The sequence below is a fragment of the Thermobia domestica genome, chromosome 11 (genome assembly GCF_964235325.1).
Source record: "Thermobia domestica chromosome 11, izTheDome1.hap1.1, whole genome shotgun sequence".
Lineage (NCBI taxonomy): Eukaryota > Metazoa > Arthropoda > Insecta > Zygentoma > Lepismatidae > Thermobia > Thermobia domestica.
Genome location: NC_137464.1, coordinates 227,701,527 through 227,719,720, shown reverse-complemented (window position 1 = coordinate 227,719,720; position 18,194 = coordinate 227,701,527). Strand labels below are relative to the sequence as shown.

Sequence of the window (18,194 nt, the reverse complement as noted above, 5' to 3'; positions counted from 1 at the left end):
TCAGTTGGAAAGCGAACCTCCCACTGAGGCTGCACTTCTTCAACATGTGAAAAGATCCATTTTGCAAGGAGGATATATTTGGTCACAGTAGTCTGCGCTACAACCTAATTTGCCAGATCCTGAACAGTTGAACTGGAAAAGAAGTGATTCAGGTATTCACCCTTATGGTCTGTGCTTCCAGAACTTTCCAAGCACTGCCAAGAACTTGTTCATTGCGGATGTCAATCTCTGTGCACTAATATGTGTATATGTGCTGGCCTATTCCTTCCATGCACAGCCTTGTATGCTTGTGATGGTATGTGTAAATGACTATAAACTGATGCAATTACTACAGCAAGAAACTGTGGTTTACTTAATTTAAATTTTGACTTTATTACTATTTTATGTAACATTTTCTTCATGAAGTGACCAAATAAAAAGCACAAAGAAAAAGTACGCCTTAGTTTTTTTTGTTTTTAATGAATTTTGGGCCCCTCGTGCGGCCCTGGATGATGTTCAATTAAGACAATATAGAATTTAAATTAAAGGCTTGTTATTTTTCTTGCTTTTGAGTCTTACTTTGGCTCTGTAGGTCAAGCCGTTTTCACGTAATGGCTATTCCAGCGATAACATACCGTTCTCCAGTGCTCCAGATGTTCCAGCGCCTGGAATTCCAGGAAATTGTCGTCAGATTTTTTGGGTCTACGTCAAAATTTATTTGTTACTATGTTAGCAAGCTCTGTGCAAAATTTCATTTTCTTATCACAATATGCATGATTCTATCATTATGCTACCCCACTAATTTACCTTAAGAGAAAACAAAAAAGTCACGACCCTCCGCCCTTACTTGGCGACGCCAAGTTGACCATCCGGTTCCGAAACGTATCTGGGGTGTTCTCTGATCCATCCTTGACTTGACCAATTAAAAAAAAAAGTCTTAAATACCTGGTACAGAACCTAAATAAGCGGTCAAAGACGGTGTTAACGATGAAGTTGTTTTACTTCCTTATGTTCGGAAGTGCTACCGATCTTTAAGTTTGTAAAGTTGTTTAATTGTTTGTTAATGTTTAGGTCGTTTTTCAGCAGCTAGAGACTATGACATGAGAACCTACAGCTTAAGTTGGAATCCGAACCACCATAACTTGTTTAAATTCCAATACTCTCCTATTGGGAATCGAACTAGGGACTCTGTGCACCGAAGACGCGCACTAGCCACTAGACCAGGAAAAAGATTCCAGTTTCCAAAATGTAAATCAATACTGAAAAACTGCACGTAATATGATAGCTTTAATGAATATATGATATTAGCAAGAAAAACAGATAATTTTCACTTTTACACCTTATTGAGAAACGAAACACAAGACGTGTGAGGAATAGTTTTTATTTTAAAATTATGGGGAAAATATGTAAAGGGCCTTATGCAAAGTTGTTTTGACGTATGATTAGAATCATACTAAAGCCCTGATTACTGCAGGAAACATATGTTAGTCGAACTCTTTACTATGACACTAATCACGCGTCAGAACGACTGTACATAATGCTAAAGGGTTCAATTCTGTAGCTGGTGGTTTGAGTCAACACATCGCAAAATTTGCGTTTTAGTTTGCGATAATAATCATACCAGTTATACAGAATAAAATGACCAGTGCAGTGAGGAAACCATAATAAAGAAATAGATAAAAGAAAACGGACAACGACGGTGTTTACCTCACCGCTAGTCGCAAATTGACGCTGGCACCTTTGTGCAGGCCGGTAGCCAGCCCAAAAATTTAGGCGGGGGGGGGGGGGGGGGGGGGTGCTGAGCCATAGCAGAGTTTTCAAGGTACTAACAAGTAAGAGTCGATTTTCGGAAAAATACAAAGTATCGAATCTCGAGTGGTGACCCTAGTTTCAATGTACACCCTTATTAAGTATAAGCCTTCGCAAAAATTGAGAATAACTCAAAACAAAGCGTGCAAGCATAATTTAAAATATAACTGTTAAGCCTAGTATAGCAAACTAAGGCGTAGAGTTTGTGTAGCGTTGACAAAAGCATTACGGAATGGGACCCCGATTCTACTTTAATCAGTTGTCTCCATTAGATATTAACATAACCTTTTCTTATCCTCAACTAAGCAAGGCACTAAATATAAAGGAATGTACGTAAAAACTAATCGACAAGACATTCAGACGAATAGCGCCTCTACAGGTGAGCAAGTGAAATAACAATATAACAACATGGTGTTTGTTGATGTTTGTTGAGTAAAATGTTTTAAGTGTGTGCATGAATTTTAATTATCTCGATTAGAAATGGCTTCAACAGACCAATTAGGACTTAATAAGTCATGGGAACTGTCTCTTTATGAACTCCATCGCACGCCTCAGGATGCAGTTACCGATAATACTGAAATAGCAGTTTCTCCACGCAGCCTTCACAGTGAACTTATGTGTCCAATATGCCTTGATATGTTGAAGAAGACAATGACAACAAAAGAGTGTTTACACCGGTTTTGTTCTGATTGTATTATTACTGCTCTTCGATCAGGGAATAAAGAGTGCCCAACATGTAGGAAGAAGTTAGTGTCAAAGCGATCACTGCGGCCGGACCCAAATTTTGATCTTTTAATATCGAAAATTTACCCAAGTCGTGATGAGTACGAAGCTCATCAAGAAAGAGTACTAGCGAAATTGAGTGCAATAAATAATCAGGCAGGTTTGGTCAGTTCGATAACAGAGGGCATTAAACAACAGTCACAGAACAGGCCTCAGCGTCGAAAGGCAGCAACGGATCCGGAAAGCACAACACCAAATATCACTCCGAATGTTAGTGCCCCTTCAACCCCAACACCAGTGCAAAGTGAACCCCATCAAACTCCAGTTGCAAATAATCAGCCTCAATTTCCGAGACAAGTGCCCGCAGCGCAGAATGCACAGGTCCATAATGTTCCTGTGCAACAACAACAACAGCAGCAAACGCCTACCCCCACTCCACCACCAAGTCAACCAAAGCCAAAACGTATGAAGACAACAGGAACTTCGGAGAACGATTCCTGTTCAAGCCTCGATGCAGGACAAGATTCAGTGGGAGAAGGAGAGGGGCCTTCCGAATCAACTTTAAATGAAATTGAGTTGGTCTTTAAGCCTCACCCAACGGAAATGTCTGGTGACAATTCGCTTATTAAAGCTCTAAAGGATAACTCGGTGAGGTACATCAAGACAACGGCAAATGCTACAGGTATACATATTAATTTTATAGTAAAATCTGTAGTTTCTTAAATTACTATTTGTAGTACCTTAAATTGCTTATTGCATCCGAAATGAAGCACGGCGTGCGAGTCAAGTTGAGGTATACTACTAAAAATAATTGTTGAAAAATTAACTATAATTCTTTCGCTAATTACCTTATTGTCCTCCAAAAGATTTGCTCTGGGCGATATGACGGATAAATTCTATTTTTGTAGCGGCAAACTTTTTTCTTTCTTAAAATTGATACCGGTACTTTTTTTTTTGCTAAATATAGTCTAATTTTGGCTAGTTTATGTTAGTTTCTGGTAGGTTAGGTTAGGTGTTCCACAAGAAATTTACCTTTGTAATTATCATCACGGTTTGTATAGATCGGCAACGGCTTCTTCTTGTTCTTCTTCTTTTTTTCCCTAAATTTGGCTGTTTCCCGGCAACATTTCGTGTTCCTCCTTTACATACAATAAATTTCTATTTTTTTCACAGATTAGTCACACATCGATTACCTTTCCGTAACAACGACTCGTTTCGCCTGTAAACATTTTTTAAAAAATAATTTCTTTTTACCTAGTTTTAGCCCCCCGAATAGAGAATTAATCCGACTTGACAACACTCTAATTCGCATAGATGCCATTAAGAAAGCAGCCACAGGTAATTGTTGAAAGCTTAGTTCTTTCATGATCTGCGTATATATATACTGCGTCCAGACATATGTCGTAAAAGTTAGGTTAGAGTACAAAAGATACAAACCAACCTGTGCTAGTTGTCGACTAAAAAGCACGAATACTATCCAACCTAACCGAGGTGGAGTAAAGCTGGTGGGCACACGTGTTATTGCATGTGTGCGTCTAAATGCGCCAGGCGCGTCAGAGACGGTGGGCATGCTGATAAGTACAAGTTTTTGTAGTGATACGAGTTCCTGTAGCACTTGTAATTTTTTCACACCACACCTGTTAACATGAAATAAGCTTTTATGCTGTGCAGAAATATTCCGCCGGCGGAAAATAATATCTAATAGTCGTGTTTCATATTCTTTCAATTAGGCCAATGCTTGGTTGAGCGGAGCGAGGCTTTTTTTTTTTTTTTTTTCGGAAAAATGGTACAATTTCGCTAAATTCTGTTAATAGGTTAGGGCTAACTACTTGCATCATGTATTTATGTTCTCGTATGTGCACTTCCAGTAAGTACATGTAGTCTTTACAGCATTTTGCATGTCCCTATCTACAACATGTTCATCTATTCCATTCTTTAATGAGGCTGAAATCAGTTACCTTCCCTTATTTCTTCTGTAAATTTTTTATTTATTTATTTATTTATTTATTTATTTATTTTCTTTTAAATACTTTAGACCCCCTTCATCTAAACATCAGTCCCTTTATTATTTTAACCATCGTAAATCACTTGTAATGATTTTACACTTGTAACTCCACGCTTGTAAACATAAAATACAGGTTTATTACTTAATGTTTAATTCTACCGCATGCAGTATGATTAAAAAATTCATATATTTGATGGATTTAGAGCTGACTAGATGATATTGCCTTACATTTGTTTTCCACTCTGCTATACCAGGGCACAATTTTACATGTCATGTCATGAAATACAGAATTTACGGAGAAATGAACAGAATCAGACGAAAGTAACAAAAGAGGTAGTCAAGGGTGATTAATCAGAGAGGACAACAAAGTTAGATACTATGGGTTCGCGTATTGATGCGATATTAGTAAACATGCAGTAGACTATAATATGACAGTATTTCAAACTCGCTGTCTTATTAACTAACCTAAGACATATATGCTTCAATAATGCAGTGAAATACATAAATATAGGGTGGAAACTAATAAGAAAGGAGTTACATTTGAACCAAATGTGGTGAAGTGGGGCAACATTTTGGATGCTATACCATTTTATGGGGTCAAAAATTTGTACAATCGACAGAAGAAACGTGTTATATCAAAATATATCGGATCTTACTATGTATTATAAGGTAGAAGCACAAAATGGAAAATGTGCACTTTACCACGTAATACTTCATGAGACATGATGAAGTGAAGAAGGTATGTGAAGGGAGTGTACAAAGTGATCATAGAAGTGTCGCAAAACTATGTCACACGCAAAGCATGTGTTTTTACACCATATAAAGTATTTAACTATACTCGTTTGTGCGTATACTCACCATTGGTGATGTGCTTTCTCGCTTCCGCTCGGACCCTCCTTCTGCGCTCCTGCTTGACTCGGTTAGATAGCATCCGTGCTGTTTAATGCCTACATAGCACAAGTTCATTTGTGTTTTTAAGTTACCGGTAGTCCGTGTTTTATACTTCGCATTTTTTATGGCATATGTGTGCACGCTGTGGTTATACCCACCTGACCTAAAGTCAATCTGCACCCATTAATGCAACTACTCCCTTAAGAAAGATTCTTGTTTTTTCGGGGCCATGTGTTTCTGTCGACGGGAATGGTTTTCTTGCATCTCCATTCCTTTCGACTCGTCGGCCCCACGGCGAGGACGTGCTTGTGAGATAGCTAGAAGTTTCCTCGCAATTGTCCCGGTGTGAAGTTGCGGCGTTCACTCACATTTTCTATTTATACATGTGTATTTAATAATAGCTTTTTTTATGAAAAGTAAAATATTTTTAAAATCTGCTCCGGGCTTACCCTCTCGTGAAAAGCTCGGGATATAAGTAGTGTAAAAAAGAGAAGTATCGCGACACCAGTAGTTCGATATCTTGTAATTACATATAAAGGTGCTGATAGTGCCAGTGCTAAAGCTAACCGTCCAAGTGCTATTTGGGGTTTGTTTCCTTTCCTCATTAGTAAAGTCATTACTTATAACGCCGGACAGGTTAAAAATATCAAGAAATTACTGAATGGCACTTTATTGATGGAAACGATTGACGAGAAGCAAACAACGAAGCTACTCAGATAAATCTCCATTTGACCAGTTAACGTATTAATAGAACCCCATCGTCCACTGAGCGTCTCTCGCGGTGTGATATCATGTTGGAATCTTCTAAATGCCACCGAGAAGAAGATTAAATCGGAGCTGGCTGACCAACATGATATCACACCAGTAGTCGCTACTCAGTCACTAGTTCTTATTCTTCAGTTTGCCCACACTTCCGGATAACGTGAAGACTGGTTATTACCGACTTAAGGTCCGTCCCTATATTCACAGTCCCTACGCTGTTTCAAATGTTAACATTTCTGGCACACTGACACGTCTGTAATGCGAGTTTTCTCTTTGTGCAAATTGTGGTCGACCAAGCCCTTTTGTGTCAACTGCAAGGGTGAGCATTCTGCTGAGTCTCGACACTGTTAAGTCTTTCAGCAGGAGAAACGTATCCAAGAGCTAATGGTTGTTGAGAAGATATCTGCTATCAATGCGAAGCGTCGTTTGAAAGAAAGCACCCCTTCCTTCTTTTCTGTATCCTTTGCAGTTACCTCTTGTAAATCTGTGGCAACTCAGACGTCGGACGTTTCCACCCAAACTGATTTTATTCCTGACAAAAGTCCAGAAATTGAGACCCCACTCATATCGGCTAGCAAAACCCCACGTGTTTCTCTTAGTGTTGGTCTTTGACGAGCTCATCTCTTCGTCTCTCACCTTATATGGCCGGCCTAAAATTTAGCTAATATATATGCTAGCTCAATGATACGGCCCTTTCTCCGAAAAGGACAAACGCTTCACCTGTTCGTACGCCTCCTTCAGTTTCTTGGAGACAACCTGATGGATACTGAGTGGACGGTACTTGACCGATGCGAAAAGGTTCGCCTGAAACGTTGATTTATGATGTCTTATTGTTTTTTGCTATTATAGTTACATATTTTCTTTATTATTATTATTATTATATAATTTCTCTATTATTATTATTATTATTGTTATTGATAGGTAAATATTGTTATATTCAGGGCGCAAAATTTCAAAGTCAGACGCACTCGCCAATCCAAAAATGATGGTCGCCAGTATCTCTCACGTACAAATTGTGAGAGCCCCTCCATCCCCACGGTCTTTCATTTGATCAGGCCATTTGATCTTTCAAACTTTCAAAACCAAACAATTAGATTCAGAATAATCAGTGTTGAATTGGAAATTCGTATACATATTAAAAAATATCTTACCTGAAGACTTCACGTTTGTGTAACGCTCTCTCTCTGCCACTGAAGTACCACTTCTCGATTACAGACTTCACATTCCGTGTTTTCTCGTACTCAGTGACAATTATATTCTTGCGAAACAAAAAGTGTGCAGCCCTGTGAGTTTAGGCAGAAACCATTCCTACTGAACACTGGTCGCCAGCTCTAAATTTCTAGTCGTTAATAGCGACTTAGCGACCGGAAATTTTGCGCTCTGCTCTAAAACATATATTTTTTAAATTTTATTTATTTATTTATTTATTTATTTTGTACTGGTGATAACGTTTTCTTTAAATATTTTTGACCTCCTTTAAGTTGTGTTTGTATAGATATTTTGATAAGCCTAAAACCGCAGGATCCTGTCTAGCTGTCGAAGGCAACAGGATTAGTGGTCGAAATTATACTAGGAATATAAAAATTTGTATAAGATCCCCAGGGGACATCATAAGTAAGTGGTAGTTAATTTAAACAAAATGTGTCGAACGATATTTGTGTTAATAACACATATACCAATATTTTCATATCATAACCGAATATACCTGGATTATGGTTAACATCGGTTTTAAAGTACTGTATAACATACGAAGCGAAGGGAGGCTATATAGAAACTAGTTTCCTACATATTTTTATAGCTAGAGAGCGTATTCAGCCATTAAGTATACGGAAATGAGTCAGTTAAAATTAGTGGTGATATTTAGCCGGTTCGGTAGAACCGGTTGTTAAAATATCTCCAGTTCGCAGAACCGTTTGTACCCAGGCATAATACCCATTTATACCCAGAAATAGTAAATTTTAGTGTAACTATCTTTGTTTTTTTAGAATTTCTTACAGTTATAGGATTAAACATATGATATCTCAGAACAAGGTGTAAGCGTTTTATTTCTTAATCTCAAATGCTCTGATATCAAGATTAGAACTGGGATCACTTGAATGTAATGGTGACGGTTATTTATATTTGAAACGCATACATACCATTATGAACAATTGTTGATCCATTGCTGGATAAAGGTCTTTCCAATACTTTTTGACAAGCATAAGAATTAGTTTCCAAGATATTCGCAGTGCTACCTACCTTCGTCACACCACCTTGGTATAGGATGCTGTGTAGATCTTTACTTGTCACTTGTGGTATCCAGTAAAAAATTTGCTTTTGTCTACCTTGTACGGTTTGTTTCCTAAAAGAGTTATATCTCTCTATCCATCTACTATCTTCCTCTCTCTCTCTCTCGATATATATACAGAACCGGTTGGTAAAAAATTAGAATAACACCACTGCTTATAATTCAAAACATAAGTACTAAAATTTAACTCAAAATAATAAAGATAAACGTTTAATGGCGTACAAATACTAGAATAAAGTGGTAAATACCATTTAGATAATCTAGAAACGTGCCTGATCATTGTAGAGAAGTATATTATTTTAGAAAAAAGTAGCATGAAATTCTTCCATGTATATTTACTAAGCAAATTATTAGAGCAGTTAGTATCAGGGTTGGCTGGTTTTTAAACCATGATTTAAACAAACAAACAAAACAAAACAAAACAAAAAAAAAAAAAAAAAGCTTTACATCGTGTGAACTTTATGGTGACGTTTCCACATATCAAACCATCCGCGTTACGTTTATCTAATTTTCACCTTTTAATCAAGGGATCCCGTGTTCAATTCTCGGTCGAACCACAACCCATCTTTCAAGTGTAAACCAAGTAGCGATTCGAGGTGTCCCTTTCAGCGAAAGTCATCTCCGTGATAGCCTTGGTATTTCATAAGGATGTTAAGCCTAAACATACGAAATGAAACCAAATTATATATTTCTACTTAAATGAATGCCTGTTGCATAAAGAAGCCAAGGTTGGTTATATATATTGATAGAAATTGGCAAAATTTATCAACTGCCTACGTGGCTTCCAACATTCAACTTGGATTTGACTTTGTTTTAATTTTTTTGAATGATATCTACATACCAAATTTGTAATATAATACCTCAATTTTAGCGTAGTGATTATGATACGTTGACCTTGAAATTTTACATGCAAATAAATTTAAAGTATTAATAGGATTTTCCCAATGGCTAAGGCGGGAGTTTCCCGATTTATATATAATTCTACTTGTGTAACTGTTTATCTTTTTGTCCTTCTGAAATGACTCTTAACAATTATATTAACAACGTATTTTTATCAGGAGTCCTTCGTGAGTGGGTCGGCAATCGCATTTGTGACCAATTAGCCTCGTTTCGTGTCCAAATGGACAATTTCTCTTGGATGTAAGTCGAGAAGCGGTTTGGATTCCGCTTTAAGCCTATGTGACCCCTTCCAGCATAACCTTGTTGTTGCATAATAACACCAAGGCGAAACAAACTAATTTCTGTCCATATCTAATATAAATACATAGAGTAAATTATTAAAAAAAAAAAAAAAAAAATACAGCAGTTCAAAATTTTATAACACTACCAATGCATACAAGAAAATAAACTATTGGTCACCTTCCAAAAATACGAGGACAGATAAATTACTGAATTATTTTAATTTAATATATTTTGACAGGTCGTCACAAGGAATCATTAAACTGCATAGCATATAATTGCAAGTTTTTTTTAAGTTGTCAGTGTAAATGTCAGTATGGTTTCGTTCAAATAACACATTTTTAAGGATTACTTATCGATCATATACAACACATTGTAATACCTCAATCACTTACTCAAGTAGTGTTCCTCCTCATCATCAATCTTTCCTGGAATATTTCGAATGAAGCATTTGATCTCTTATCTTTAGGGGCACACAATGGTTTGAGTCCTTTTCACAACATGATGTTCACATTATCTTTTGTGTCCCAACAGTGGTAATTATAAATATTACGTAGATGATATCGATACTTACGGGCGCCAACTTCTCTCAATAGCTACAGATTGTTATTTTACTAATAAGACTGTGTACATCTAATGTTAATGTACTTACTAAATTTATTAATTACCTTGTTTTAATTTTTATTTTTAAATTTCGTTGTCAATGTATTCTTAGCGTCGTCTTGGGCTGAGTAAGAAGAATTCATTGTAAAAAGAGAAAGGAAACAGGTTATTAATAAATTTAGTCCAATAATATGAGTTTACAAGTGTTATATAGTAAAATAAGAATCTATCTATTGAGAAAGGTAGGCACCTATAAGTATCGATAAAATCTACCCAATATTATTATTTATCGCTGTTGAGGAAAAAATGTGAATATCGTTTTGTAAGAAACTCTTGAGCCATTGCGTTCCCCTCAGGATGAGTTACGGAGTGTGTCACTCTAAATATTAGAGGAAAGATAAATGAGGAACATTACTAGGTGAATGATGAAGACATTTTTAAGAAGTCTGGTTTACCAACTAAAACTCATTGCTATATACACTCATGTCCAAAATGATTGTCGCATATCTATAACTGTCTTCTTGTAAGAATATAATTTGATAATGATTTTGCAGGGTACTTTTAATACTGATACTATGTGTATAATCGCGAAATGTATATTTGTGATAAATTTCATAGGAAAATAATTATAAATACGAAAATTAGAATGAGTAAAACAAAATGTTGCTAAATGGCCAAGAGAGTTTTATTTTCGTTTTATTGTTCTTATTTACTACTCTTTTGACATGAAATTTGCCACATACATGTCTTTGCCGGTTATACACATACTAACATTATAAGAAATACCGGGCGAATTCGTTATCAAATTATATTTCTACAACAACATATTTATATATATGCGACAATAATTTTGGACACGAGTGTACTTGTCCTGCCTGTCCGTATGTCCGTCCATCCAAAAGATTAAAAATCTCAGGAACAACTTGTTAGGTCCAGGATGTAGAGGATCCAGAGTTAAGAAGCGATCCATTCAAGTAATCGGAAAATACGGCTCCTCTGTATTTCAGAAGGAGATTATTATAGATGAAGTATCCCTTAGTAGTATGCAACCCAGCTGTACCTAATAATTAGGTTGGTTGGTTGCATATCATTCATTTACTGTCAATATTTTAATAACACTCCTTCACGTGGTCTACACGTGACATTACTACTCGTTTACAACTAAAAATAATCAATGAAAAGAAATGTTCCTCGTCATCCTTTCTTCCAATATTTCGAGCGTTACATTCCGGACAGTCATTCTCAGGAGCACACAAAGGCTTTGGAAAAGGTAGGCGACCATAAGTACTATTAAAAAAATAAAAAATAATATAATGAAAAAACACTGAAGATCGTAAGGTATAATGTGTTCCATACGCTCGATAAATGATTAAAGTGCACGTGCATGTTTCATTTTTATGGATTTATGCATGACTTAGATACACGCATATGCTGGCTTAGGACACCGTTAAGGACACCGTAAACCGAAAAATATAGGAAGCATTGTTATAATCATTGAGTGTCAAGCAGTAAAATTATACAACTGGGCTTGAGAGAAAACTTACTGCGAGGCGGTGGCTGAATGATAAAGCGTTCACCTTTGGTCCCTGGTTCTATCTCAGCTCATGCCAAGTGGAGTTTGTGGTGAACAAACACTGTGTGCTTGGGGTTTCTTGGCGTTATCCCACATTCTTCATTCCATAATTTCATTCATTCCCATCATCTCCGTCTCCTTTTGCCAAAAGTATAACCATGAGACGCGGAAATGAAAGGATTTCATTTTTCGAGCACAAACTTGGGTCTAAGCCTTATTGTGCTGATACGTTAACTGCTTTGTTGTAGCCTTCAGACCAGACAAGTTTTCACACTTTGAGAAAGGTTTCTTACATTTTGGATTAAGAGGGGAAAATGTGCGGCTAGTTTGGAGAGGAATGGACAGTGTAGAATTTAACGTACCGATCAGGAGCGGGAAAACCTTGGATTTAATCTCTGTTCAGTTGTTACTTTTCACTGGAAAATGCAAAAAGATAAAGTGTTGGGATAAATCGTTGTTATCAGCATTTCTTAAATGTCGAAACTAATTTCTCTTTTTGTTTTTAATGCCTCTAATAGAGTCTTCCTTAACTTATTTCAATACTTTCTCATTATTTTCATTTCTACGTTATTATGTTTCTCCATTCATATCCATATTTCGAAAGATTCTGATCGTTTTTGACATCTTTAATGTGATCTCCATGTTTCTGCATTGTATAGTATAATACTCCTGTTGACTGTTATCCAGAGAAAATGTTAATTAAAATGGAACGTTGTAATAATTAACTTTAAAAAAATTAAACTCCTTATAATAACAACGTTAGAAACACTAGTTTAAATTTATCACAGGGAACATGTAGGTGTGTGTGTGTGGTAAATTTAAAACTGACATTGTTATGCATATTTAGTACGTGAACAAAACCTTCTAACCACAGTTAAATGCACAGATTTTATAACTTCGTCATACGAAAATATATATGTATGTACACTCATGTCCAAAATTATTGTCGCATGTCTATAAATATGCTGTTGTAGGAATATAATTTGATAAGTTAGTAGGGAATGTAAGGAAAGATGCAATGAATGTCCATCGATTAGAAATTGGTCCAAATTTGAAAATTCACAGGACACACATGGCTACAACCATAATAGCGCACTCATATTGTAAAAGGTAGACGTAAGAAATGTAAATGCGCCCATAGAGTATCATTATTCTAAACTTGGATTTTTTTTAAAAATCATATTGTCTGTACTAGTTATTTTTTTGGGTCACAAATCGTTAATCTACACGTTAGAGAGTTTATATTTTTTTTTCTCTTTGCGGTAGATTACATGGTAGTGGCGGGGGCGCGGTGGCTCAGTGGTAGAGCGTTCACCTCCGGTGCTTGGGGTCCCTGGTTCGATTCCAGATCGCACCGTGTGGACTTCGTGGTGGACAAACACCGTGCTCGTGGGCTTTCTCCCGTTTCCTCCCACTTTCTTTATTTCACTCATCTCTCATCATCACCGTCTCCTTAGCCTAACCGACATAACAGTGGGACGTAAAACTTAAAGATTTCATTTCATTTTTTACATGGTAGTGGCGCTTGCGTTAATTATGCGATTACTACCTTACTCAGACCCATGATGCCTGAAGGAATAAGTTCCTTAGATGTTACTCTTTCTTTTTGAATTATTGTATTGTACTTGTAAAAAATCTATACATATTTCTGTCCATTACCAACTCTATGGCCATAAGTCCGTCACTTGGAGGAATGATATCGCTCGGCGAACACACTATCCACGAAATGGGGGAAGCAAGAAAGCGGCCTGGGACTTGTACGTCAGATACCATCGTTATATTTGCATGGTGTGAATGAGGAAAACTCTTACTCAGGATAACTGGCGTGAAAAAGTTGTTACACCATTTCGATCGAGTGTCCACACCGGAAATCGAACACTGGACCGCTCACACCAAAGGTGAGAGCGTTAGCGACTACGCTACGCGAGGCCATTCGTAAAATTTTTAAATAGTGATTCCCACGTTCTTAAATTGTTCTTTTCTCGCCAACTTAACTTCGTTTTCAAAATATTCCTCAATTGTGAATAATTTATTAAACATGATTTTTATTTAATTTAGTTTTCACAGTACACATTTCACTTCACTCATATGTATAAATTTAAATAAATAAACAAACGGTCACCATGGTAACGCAGAGAAAATGACTATTTCAGTCTATATAAACACAGGAAATGTTGTACTTCATGCTTGTCAAGTCTAGTTGCTGCTTTAAGAGAGAACACCTTTGAGCAATTGCTTTCTTGGAGCAGCAAGGTGTGATAAATTTCAAGGATATCAAATTTTGAGTAAAACTGTTAGTGATACAGTCCCAGTTCTTATCCATATTCCCTTCATGCAGATTTAGTTTAGGCTTTTTTTAACGTCCCTTGCTATTGAAGAAATTGTTTAGTGGATACTCTTGAAAAATAGGCATTACACAGTTTTATTGTGTGATGTGTTGATATGCCATATTACCTCATACAGAATATGCCACTCTGGTAAAATCTTCGTCCTTGCTATAATCTCGTGGTGATTTCTTTTCGCATTTGACCATCTTTCGTTGCTTGTGAACCCACTTCATTGGTTTTTCTCGTAGTTTTATTTCTTTGCACTATAGTAAGCCTGAATCCGCACGAGTGTGGGTGATTATTGGTTGTAAAATGGTCATTTGTGCAGAGCCAGTGTATGCTCACAGGTCCTGCTGCTGGTTGGTACAATTTTCATGTTTTAGGAATTCGGTCTTATCTTACCTTTCTCAGTGCCTTTCTCCACTTGTCACAATATCTATAGTTATTAGTACTGGTATTTCTTCTGTCTTCTCATTCTCTTGGATGGAATATCCCAAAATACTTCTTCCTTCACGTATCTCCTGGTTTTCGTGGTCACTCTGCTGCTGTTGTCTTCAATTCATTGTTTGTTTTTTGTGGTTTCGTAGTCCATATCAAAGCCATATTTACGCATAGGCCAACATAACCCATGGCGACATATTTTCTTGGACCAGTTTTCTTTTTACACACTAGTTCTGGAAATGGAAATTTCAAAAATTTATTATGTACACGTATATGGATATGACACGATATATATAAACTGTACTAATCTTTGTGTTCCAATAGTTATGATGTAGTGTTTATTAACTTCTCATCGATATTTCAGGCAATATAAATTAATGTTTTTCTTCAGAATGGCTTCTAAGCTAAATTTTGAGAAGTTACATTGTTCATATTTTAAAATGTAACATTTCTGTAGCAATAGTTAGTGACTCGTGTCGAAGTAGTCCATTATTTCGCCGAGTGACGAAAACACCCCGCCGAAAATACCGAATGACGAAATTTTTAGATATTGTGAATATCCATGTAATATGGCTAGAAAGTGGCAATTAACATTTTAGTTACGAATTTATGTTTAGTATTTCTCGTTTCCATTTTTAATACCATATTCTTTCATTATATTATATAATGCTGCACATGATGGATGCGTTAAAATATCAAATAATACTTTCAGTATAGTGGATGCTGTCGAATATGTAGGATCAATATTAACAGACCAAGATCATATTCACGAAGAAATCAAATGTCGGCTAAAAGCACGGAATCCGTGTCAAAACCTTTTGTCGTCAAAATACTATTTGTTCTATTACGGGAGATGCTGCATCTTGAAGACCTAGCTGATTTCAAATGGCCATTTCGAATCCTACCGACAAATTTGAAGCTTAAAATATATAAAACGTAAATCATGCCTGTTATTCTGTATGGTTGCGTAACATCGTCGCTTACTCTAAGGGGAAAACGTAGACTGGAAACTATTTGAGAATAAGATCTTGAGACGAATATTTAGACCCGAGAAAAGCGGGAATGGGGAATGTCGGAAACTTCGTAGCGAAGAACTACATGATTTATACTGTTTACCAGACATTGTTAGGGTCATCAAATCTAGGAGGCTCTGATGGGCAGGTCATGTAGCCAAAGTAGAAGAAAATAGGGACGCCTTTAAAGTCTTACTTGGAAGACCAATCGGAGAACGAGGAGAACGACCATTAGGAAGACCTAGGTGCAGATGGGAGGACAGTATTAAGATGGATCTCGTAGAAATAGGAATACAAAGTCGGAACTGGATCCAGTTGGCTGAGGATAGAAGTCAGTGGAGAGCTTTTGTGAACGTGAACCTCTGGGTTCCATAGGCCATAGATTTAGTTATTCTTTCATTATAATTTCAAACCCTTTCTAAGCTTGTAGAATTTCTTCTTTTCTACTGTATGTATCTTTTTACCAAATTCTGACCACACCTTTGCATCATCTTCTTTTACTATCCCTTTATATTGCTCTTTCTTCATTTTCTGTGCTGTAGTTGAGCGGAGAAGATAATGATAATATTTTATAATTACTAAAGAACTTAGAATCAGTTATATTTTTAACACATCTCTATGTTTCCTGAGGACAGATCATTTACTACATTTCAAAGGCTAATTGGATTTGTTGTGCTTGCAGCAATACGTTGTGATTTTCTTTTTCATTTTGAATTAATTGAAAAACCTTAGCTAGCGAGCTGGAAACATCTAACCTGTAAATCTATTCTGTAGATTTCTTTTTTTTTTTTCCGTATGTTTGACAGAAGATATATATTCCTAAGGATTGTCAATTAATTCAAAAAAAAAAAAAAAAAAAAAGTTCGCAATCTGTTGCTGCCAGATGAACCTGAGCCTGATTAGGGTTTGAAATGTAGCAGGTGATTATTCATATTATGTGTCCAGAGTAGATTAAGGTGATTGTTGTAAATATAACAACTAATTAAATGTATAGAATACATATCAAAATTTAACAGAATACTAATCTGGATGCGTTTATGTGATTATAGTATTTTTTTTCTTTCTTTAATTTTTCATCTATATGTGTGGCGAGATACTTGGCTGCCTTTCTAATAAAAAGGAGTCGAGTATCTCGTTTGAAATGTAGATGAAAAATGAAAAGAAAAAAATTTTATCATAAGAGCATAGTCACATTAATATTGTGTTAAAGTTATTTAAATGGATGGTATTTTTGTTCAAATATTTCATATAATTCAAACTTCATCTTTGTATTATTTTATTTATTTGTGTTTTACAGTTGACCATCTGAGCAAATATTTGGCGATGCGATTAACATTAGATCTGGATTCAGAGCTGCCGGACAGTTTGCTGAATTTCTGCATTTATATTGCTCCAACCCCGGGGCAATATGTTGTGCTTAGTGGAAACCAAACTTTGAGGCAAGTTAATGAAAAATTCTGGAAGGTTAACAAACCTTTGGAGATGTTTTATTCGTGGAAAAAGACATGAACTCAGGTACGCTCCAGGACTGGTTCTAAGTAAACGCTATATCTGCGAGCCTCTGTGGAAAAGCAGAAGATAAGGAGGAGATAAAGAGTGTGCGTTGTGTAAATACTTCACTTTCTTCTTTGTGAAACAAAACCGGTTATTCTTTGTAGTTTTGTAACATACAGTCAAGAGAATTCCTAACTGTGGGATATTGGTGGTATTTTGGCATTCACTTTTTCATGCGTGATATATACATTCATATATATATATATATTTGACTGATTCAAGCAGCTAAAGTGATTTCGTAATTGCAAAAGGACTTCAAAACAGGAAAACGAGAAACAATATTTTATGTATTAATGCAAAATGTGGAATTTTATTTTAAAATAAAAACTGGTACAAAGGATTTAAAGATAAAAATATTTGAACAGTATATTGTCATTACTGTATGCAGATAGATTTTATACATGATTAATAAATTATAAATAAACTACATTTTTCAGGGTATATTAGCCTACGAATACGCTATTTTGAAGTTAAGGTGGTTGTCTTACTTCCATGATAGAAAGCGACCTTGAAATATAATATGGAAGTTTCCTTTATGTTGTAGTAGATCGGTATTATTTCCTGTATTTTCCGTTGATAAGTAGATCCAACTGAAATAGTTATTTTGGTGTTGTTTTGTAAACAGAGGACACTTATTTGTGTGAGATTTATTGATGCCATATAATAAGAGTTCTTGTAAAAGGAAAAAAAAGAAAATATATTTTTCTTCTGTATGTATTTATTTTATTTCTTGCTCATACATCCTACTATAGGATACATATTATTGTTCGCGAGTTCAGTGAAGAAACTTCGGAAAAAAGGCAATTCCAAGTCACCTTTATGTGCTGCACTGATTTTATAACATAAAATTCATCATTTCCTTTCCAACAGGTAGACAAGTGAACTGGCATAAAGAAAATTGTACTTTTTTTCTTTTTTTTCTTTTTCTTTTTTTTCTTTTTTTTTCTTTTTTTTTTTTTTACGAACAGAAATAATATGAGGCGTTCGGAGCACTAGTAGTGGGGCGTGTTTCATGAAAATGTGCTCTGAAGGGTCAAAATAATCGTCC

The 18,194-nt window shown here is 35.9% G+C and overlaps 1 protein-coding gene across 1 annotated transcript; it reads left to right on the top strand.

The window, feature by feature from the left end:
• Nucleotides 1-2,163: 2,163 nt before the first annotated feature.
• Sce (E3 ubiquitin-protein ligase Sce) lies at nucleotides 2,164-17,859 on the top strand. Its single transcript, XM_081731741.1, has 2 exons — nucleotides 2,164-3,193; nucleotides 16,890-17,859. Exons 1-2 carry the CDS (start codon nucleotides 2,269-2,271, stop codon nucleotides 17,099-17,101), a joined length of 1,137 nt encoding a protein of 378 aa, XP_081587867.1. The 5' UTR covers nucleotides 2,164-2,268; the 3' UTR covers nucleotides 17,102-17,859.
• Nucleotides 17,860-18,194: the final 335 nt, after the last annotated feature.